The sequence below is a fragment of the Apis florea genome, unplaced genomic scaffold (assembly GCF_048593485.1).
Source record: "Apis florea isolate Af1SG1 unplaced genomic scaffold, ASM4859348v1 contig_3496_pilon, whole genome shotgun sequence".
Lineage (NCBI taxonomy): Eukaryota > Metazoa > Arthropoda > Insecta > Hymenoptera > Apidae > Apis > Apis florea.
Window position 1 is genome coordinate 7,306,749 of NW_028256773.1, and position 7,154 is coordinate 7,313,902.

General features: G+C 20.5%; 2 protein-coding genes across 6 annotated transcripts; one reads left to right on the forward strand and one right to left on the reverse strand.

Annotated features, from left to right (window-relative positions):
- Nucleotides 1–36: 36 nt before the first annotated feature.
- Nucleotides 37–5,221, forward strand: LOC100866133 (bleomycin hydrolase). Of its 4 annotated transcripts, none has more exons than XM_086913594.1 (5): nucleotides 171–709; nucleotides 1,170–1,483; nucleotides 1,564–2,391; nucleotides 2,951–3,173; nucleotides 4,139–5,221. In XM_086913594.1, the coding sequence occupies exons 1-4, from the start codon at nucleotides 700–702 to the stop codon at nucleotides 3,164–3,166; spliced, it is 1,368 nt and encodes a 455-aa protein (XP_086769720.1). In that variant the 5' UTR covers nucleotides 171–699; the 3' UTR covers nucleotides 3,167–3,173; nucleotides 4,139–5,221. The 4 variants fall into 4 exon arrangements, with proteins under 4 accessions (XP_086769719.1, XP_086769720.1, XP_086769718.1 ...); XM_086913592.1 differs by having other exon boundaries at nucleotides 179–709; nucleotides 1,167–1,483; XM_086913593.1 differs by lacking the exon at nucleotides 4,139–5,221 and having other exon boundaries at nucleotides 37–709; nucleotides 2,951–3,853.
- LOC100865490 (uncharacterized protein F58A4.6) lies at nucleotides 3,048–5,717 on the reverse strand. Of its 2 annotated transcripts, XM_086913596.1 has the most exons (4): nucleotides 4,629–5,717; nucleotides 4,431–4,545; nucleotides 4,139–4,301; nucleotides 3,048–3,173 (listed from the first exon to the last, which is right to left on the reverse strand). In XM_086913596.1, exons 1-4 carry the CDS (start codon nucleotides 5,003–5,005, stop codon nucleotides 3,160–3,162), a joined length of 669 nt encoding a protein of 222 aa, XP_086769722.1. In that variant the 5' UTR covers nucleotides 5,006–5,717; the 3' UTR covers nucleotides 3,048–3,159. The 2 variants fall into 2 exon arrangements, with proteins under 2 accessions (XP_086769722.1, XP_003690558.1); XM_003690510.4 differs by lacking the exon at nucleotides 3,048–3,173 and having other exon boundaries at nucleotides 3,871–4,301.
- Between the last annotated feature and the right edge of the window lie 1,437 nt (nucleotides 5,718–7,154).

Below are 7,154 nucleotides of genomic sequence, written 5' to 3' on the forward strand. Positions count from 1 at the left end.
TTAAATTATTAATAAAAGAATAGAAGAGGTTAAAATATATGCATATATTATACAAATATTCAGTACTTATATATTTATGTATATATTTTAAATTATAATATTCTAACTGATGTATAATTTTATGATATCAAATCAAAGCTTTTTTTTTCATAATTATATTAAAATATTTTGTTTTTTTAAAATTGTTCGGAAATTGAAGCCTAAGCTAAATCATAATTTTTATTTTCTATTAATTATAAATATTCATTTTTCAATTGGTTTACAATATCTTTTTATTTTTATTTAAATTATAAATATAAATTCTATTTAAGTATTTATATTTTTGTTTAAAAATTTATAAATTAATGTGAGAAAGAAGTCTTTTAAAAGAAATACAAGTTTGATTGGTTATTTCTAATGAGAATAATACAAATAGACACGCATATTGGCCAAAAGTATCACATCTACAGATAAGATCATAACATCGTGTGTAAGTGACTAAAGGAGGGGAATATTCCCTTTGCCTCTGTGCCGTCTCACGGACTTCTTTCTAGTTCCTTATAGTAGATAATATTATCTTTCTTGTTCCGTCTATCAAACGAATGAAATGCATGTAACAAAAGTGGTATGCTTCTGTGATTTCTGAACTTTGTATAGTACTTGGTCGAAATTTTTAATCGAATCTATTAAAATTAAAGCAAGAAGGATTCGTACATAACGATGGTTGCCTGTGAGTTATCTTTTTATTTATATTTATACATTCAATTTTCATATTTCTTTCTAATATGATATTTGTGTAATACATGTATAGAAAAATCGAACTTTTCGACATAGCGAATATTAAGTTCTACATTCTGTTTAGCCACTCCCTGTTTTTATGAACTATTATGATATTAATATAAATGCTGTTAATAAAATGTTTATTTTTCAAAAAAATTAAAATTAATTAATTTTTGACTTTAAATATTTAAACGAAAGACTTTTTTTTAGAATATTTATAATATTTATAATTTTACAATTAAATTAAAAATATATTTTCGATAAAAAATATATACATATTTTATATTAAAATATAATATATAACATTTTCAGAAACTTAAGATATTTTATTAAAAAAAAAAATTAAATATTATTTTTCTTAATTTAGATTAAATATATATAAATTATATATTAATTTTATTTTTAAGCAGCAGGTATTTTAACATCAGAAATTTTAAATCAATTACGTGCAAAATTTTATGAAGATAATCGCAATACTTTGGCACAAAATGTATGTACAAGAACTAATCCCTTAGAAGTTTGTGTTTCCCGAAAAGTTTTGCAAGAAACACAACATGTATTTACTCACAAGATTGCAACAGAAGGAAAACCTATTACAAATCAAAAAAATTCTGGCCGATGCTGGATATTTTCTACTTTAAATGTTATAAGAAGTGCCTTTATGAAGCAATACAATTTAGATGAGTTTGAGTTTAGTCAAGCTTATTTATTCTTTTGGGATAAGGTTTTTATTATATATTACTAATGTTGCATAATATATATATATAGTTTTTTATATTTATAAATATATTTTTCATTATATAGATTGAACGATGTAATTATTTTTTACATAATATTGTAAAAACTGCTAAAAGAAATGAACCAGTAGAAGGTCGATTAGTTTCATTTTTGTTACATGATCCTATTTGTGATGGAGGTCAATGGGATATGGTTGTCAATCTTATAAATAGACATGGTCTTGTTCCTAAAATCTGTTTCCCAGAATCATATAATTGCGAGTCTAGTTCACGCATGAATACTATTTTAAAGAGTAAATTGAGAGAATATTCCAAAGTTTTAAGAGATTTAGTATCTCATGGTGCAACAGATGAAGAATTAGAAGCTCAGATTTTGGAACAAATGGTTGTAATCTATCGAATAATTGGTATTTGTTTAGGTATACCCTCAAAAACTATCACTTGGGAATATTATGATAAGGCAAAGAATTATAATTGCATTGGACCTATTTCACCAGTAGAATTTTATGAAAAATATGTGAAACCTTATTATAATGTAGATGATAAAGTATGCTTAGTAACTGATCCTAGACCATCTAATCCATATGGAAAACTTTATACCATAGACTGTTTAGGAAATGTTTGGGGTGGAAGACTTACACTATATAATAATCAACCACCTGAATTATTAATGAAATTATGTGCAGAAAGTATAAAACAAAATGAACCTGTATGGTTTGGATGTGATGTAAACAAACGATTAATAGCTAAACAAGGTATACAAGATATGAGAGCATATGATTTTGAATTAATGTTTGGAACTGATATCCAAGTTAATCTTACAAAAGCAGATAGATTACTTTATGGAGATTCTATGATGGTTCATGCAATGGCATTGACAGCTGTTTCAATTGATGTAAGTTAAAAAATTTTTATAAAAAATTTATACAAATATATTGATATTTTTTTGATTAATTTATATTAAAAGACATTTTTTTTATTTTAAAAAGTATATATTGTGTTTAAATATATTATTTAATTAAAACTCAATGTTATCAAATATATAAATATCTATTATATTTTCACAAAATTAATTTTATAAGTAAAATCGTTTTAAAAAAATTAAATTTTTTTTTATTTTTTTCTACAATTCTATACAAATTTCATTTACTATAATTTTATATTATTTACAATATATAGTATTATATAATTTTATATAAAATTTTTTTATTATTGAATTTTTTTGTGTTTGAATTGTATTTTTTTATTGTTGAATTATATTATTATTATATTATATAATTCAAATATAATACAGAACAAAATTTTAATTAAATTATATGTTAAGTATGCATTAAATTATATATCAAATATTTTTTATTATTATTAAAAATTAAAGAAATATATAGATATTCATATTTAATGTATCATAAATTATTTATTATAAGTTATAATTATAAATTATAATTTTTTTTTAGAATGAAGGTAAAATTAAACAATTTCGAGTAGAGAATTCTTGGGGTGATGATCAAGGACAAAAAGGATATTTATTATTAACAGCTGATTGGTTTTCCGAATTTGTTTTTGAAGCAGTCATTGATAGAAAATTAGTACCCGAGAATGTTTTGGATGTATTTAAACAAGAACCTATAACTTTACCTGCATGGGATCCTATGGGTACTCTTGCTCACTGATAATAATGTAAGCTTAAACTACTTCAAGATGGAATATTTTAGTTAACAAAAGTGTGTATATAATATTAAAAATTGAACATCAAATAAAATTTTAAGCACATTGGTACAGAAAAGTACAATAAAATAAGACTTTAACACTTTTATAGTTCATTAACAATTAAAATAATTCTAGAGAATTAAATTATGATTTGAAATATCTAATGCTCTTTCAGATATAAAATAATATATATTGCTGTAATTAATAAAAAATTAAAACTGTATATTTAACATAGTTCCTAAAATTTAAGATGATCATGTGTATAATTTCGTTTTTAACTTATAGTTTAGATATATTTACAAATAATAACTGTTGTTTTTTCTTTTTCTTCTTTTTTTTTTTTTTTTTTTTTTTGTTACATTAAATGTCACGTGCGCGTAGACATACATATACACGTTTAAATACATAAATTAAATATATTTAAGAATGCAAAAAAAGAAGCCAGAAAAATTAAAAATTCCATTATAGAAATATTCTAAATATTCATACATGATAAAAGCCATGAAATTTATTTAAAAAATTTCAAGAAATTTCATAGCATTTAAATTCATATTTAAATATTATTCATATATTATATTTTTGTTTCAAATGTTTGCAAATTAAAAAGACTTAATAATTGTATGAGGATTAATAAAAATGTTGAAAATATATTTATTATTAGTTTTAATTTAACAGAATATAATATTATTTTTTATTAACATTTATTTAATAATTACAAAAAATACATTTTTGAAAACAATATTTTCATATTATTTATTTTTAAACATAAATATCAAATTTAATTAGCCTAATTTTAAACTATCTTTAAAGATTTTATGAAACTAGTATTGACTATTAAGTTTTATGCCGTTCTTTTTGTATTTTATAACAATATTTAAGTTTTGCCCATATACCTTGACACATATTTTGTAAACGAATATCATTTTGATTTATAGAAAACTTATAAATACGCTTTACTATCTGTTTTGGAGTTTTTAACTGACCTTGTTGAATCAAACTTAAGGCAATATATAATTTACAACGAGCAACTAGAAAAGGATCTCTAAGACGAAGCGCCAGTTCAAATTGTTTTATGGAAATTTTTCCTGCTATTTCAGCCTGCATAAGAAAAAATATTATGTTTAAATAAAATTTCATATTTTTTCTTAAATTATTCCAAAATTTAATATATATAAATCAATCAAATTTTAATATTTTTTAAATATATTTCATAAGAATAGAAATTACACAATATTGAAATTCTTCTCCTAAAGCAGAAAATGCTCCACCTAAAGTAGATAACCAAGACATAGCATGATCAACTTCTCTTCTTTCCATTGCTATTTGTGTTATTTTTTGATTCCTAAAGTTAAATTTCATTTTACTATACAATTTCATAACATTGAAATAAAAAGATTTTGATTAAATCAGTATTTGAAATCTTACCATTTGTAATCTAAGAATTGTTTTCTTGGCATTCGTAATTTTATTAAAATTATTTTTGAATCTACTTTATTTAACAATTTATATGCTAAGTATTGCAATAATTTTTTAAATGCAGCCTTTCGATATGTTTGTGAATTTATTAATGTTGTAATATATGCTGATATAATATAGGCATTAAATCCTTTCCTGTTTAAGGAATTTCTATTTACTTGTACTACATTACTTTCATTGACATTGTTCATATTAATACTTGTTTGATATATACTTTTACTTGCTCTTACTTTTTGTTCGTATTTAATCACAGAATAATATGTAATAATAATGCTATCGAAAATTGTGCTGCCTTTATGTATAATTAATTTTATTGAATCATCCATTTTTTTTATTCAGTATATGACAATAAATGACTTTTTAAATAAATGACAATATTGCTTCATTACATATGGAGTCATTACTATATAATAATATGAATTATACATATTAAAAATTTGTATCACAAATATTGTTTCCACTAACACTATACGTTTTTTGTAAATATTGGTTATAAATTTTATATAAATAAATTTGATGACAATATTTAATTTGTAAGAAAATTATAGTGATTTTTTCTATTTTTAACATTTCCAAAACATTTTTTTATGTCTTGTCTTTTACACAAATTTTTAAGTTAACAATTTAAGGTTAGAAATTAATTCGATATATGCGTGTTAATGATAAGATGGTAGAGGTGATAACATTAAAATGATGCAAGTTACTTATTAAAATTAAAACAATAGCATTTTCATTTTTTAAACCATTAAATTTAAGTTTAAGTATCTTACACATACACATAAATATATACAAGCTTTATGATATGTACTATGAATTCCTATTAAATGTATTATAAGAAATATATAAAATATATCTATTTATATTAATTTTCAATAATATAAATGATTAAATATTATTTAGAATATACATACGTATCTTTGAATGACAATAATTGCAATAATAATTTTATTTTTACACGTTTAGTTATAAAATTTATTAAAATTTAAGTTTCTATCGACGTACATGTATATAATATTCATGATGACATCTATGCATAACACTTAAAATAATAAATATTTATTCATTAATTATTCATATATGAATTATTCGATCTTTAATAATAATTCTTTAATAAAATAAATTAGATTAAATTATATTAAATTACATTTTGGTAAATAAAAGATGTAGTTTAGAAAAAGAAATTATATATATCTTATAATACAAGGAATAAGAATAGTAAAATAAGATTAATTAAAACACAGTTGTCTATAATATTTATATATGTCAAAATGATTTAAGAAATTTATTATATTGAAAATATTTGTTAATAAATTACAAATATTATTTTAGTTTTTTTTATTTAACTATTTTGAATGATGCAATCTTATTGGTTTATCATTATATATACATCAATGGTTATCAACATAAGCGAAATATATATGTAATGATATAAAATATATTAATAATATAATATAAAATAAATATAAATAATATAAAATATTAAAAATTAAGAATTACTATCAAAATTATATATATATATTAATTATACAATTATTGGATTATAATATAAATTATAAGTTATACAATTTCCAAATATATTTTGATTATTTTATACTATTTTATATACTATTATATAAATTGTTATTTACATATTTCATGTAAGTGCTGCAATAAAGATATAAATTTTATATGGAAAAATTTAATTGAAATTTATAGAATGATATAATAAATTATTAATTATTTATATTTCTTTTGTATTTTATATTATATATATATTATTATTATTTATTATATATATATCATATTTATTTTCATTTCATATATTTATTATCAATCAATAATCTTAAAATATATTTTTATATATTATAATTTATATAAATAAGAGATGTTATTAAATAATTATTTATTTAATTATAACTAATCTATAAATAATCCATATTATAAAGCAACTAATTATTTATACAACATTCAATTTTTAAAAATTGATTATTGAAATATTTTTATATAAATTAAAAATAAAAAACTATATAAAAAAATTATTTTATGTATTATATTATGTATTATTTATAATTTGAATAAGTAAAGAATTAAAATAAGATATTAGAATATATATTATAATCAATTAAATAAAATTATATTATGTAGTTCAGGGTAATATAAAACATGTTTTGCGCCACTGTGCGCGTTATACGATAGCGCAGTTATTGGCATTTCCCAAAATTTAACCGACCAGTCATAAACAGCAATCTGAACACACCTCTGCGATGAACCAATCAGAGGACTAGTATCTATTGTTACGGTATAGTAATTGGGGCAACGTACAACAATTGAAATTCACTTAATCGCATTATATTTGTAATAAAATAAAAAAGAATCTCTTTTGAAAAATTTATATGCTTTTTAAAGTTGCTTTTAAGCAAGTATTTTGTATAGATTTTATATTACAAACGGTATTGTCGGAAGGTAAGCGTTTGACTCGTACGTCGCTGGATGTCT

Coding starts and splice junctions, on each gene's coding strand:
- LOC100866133 (XM_086913592.1), top strand. Junction 1,484..1,563: donor ATTTATTCTTTTGGGATAAG/GTTTTTATTATA, acceptor TTCATTATATAG/ATTGAACGATGTAATTATTT. Junction 2,392..2,950: donor TGACAGCTGTTTCAATTGAT/GTAAGTTAAAAA, acceptor ATTTTTTTTTAG/AATGAAGGTAAAATTAAACA.
- LOC100865490 (XM_003690510.4), bottom strand. CDS start 5,005: ATGGATGATTCAATAAAATTAATTATACATAAAGGCAGCACAATTTTC. Junction 4,546..4,628: donor CAATTCTTAGATTACAAATG/GTAAGATTTCAA, acceptor ATTTAACTTTAG/GAATCAAAAAATAACACAAA. Junction 4,302..4,430: donor GAGAAGAATTTCAATATTGT/GTAATTTCTATT, acceptor TTTCTTATGCAG/GCTGAAATAGCAGGAAAAAT.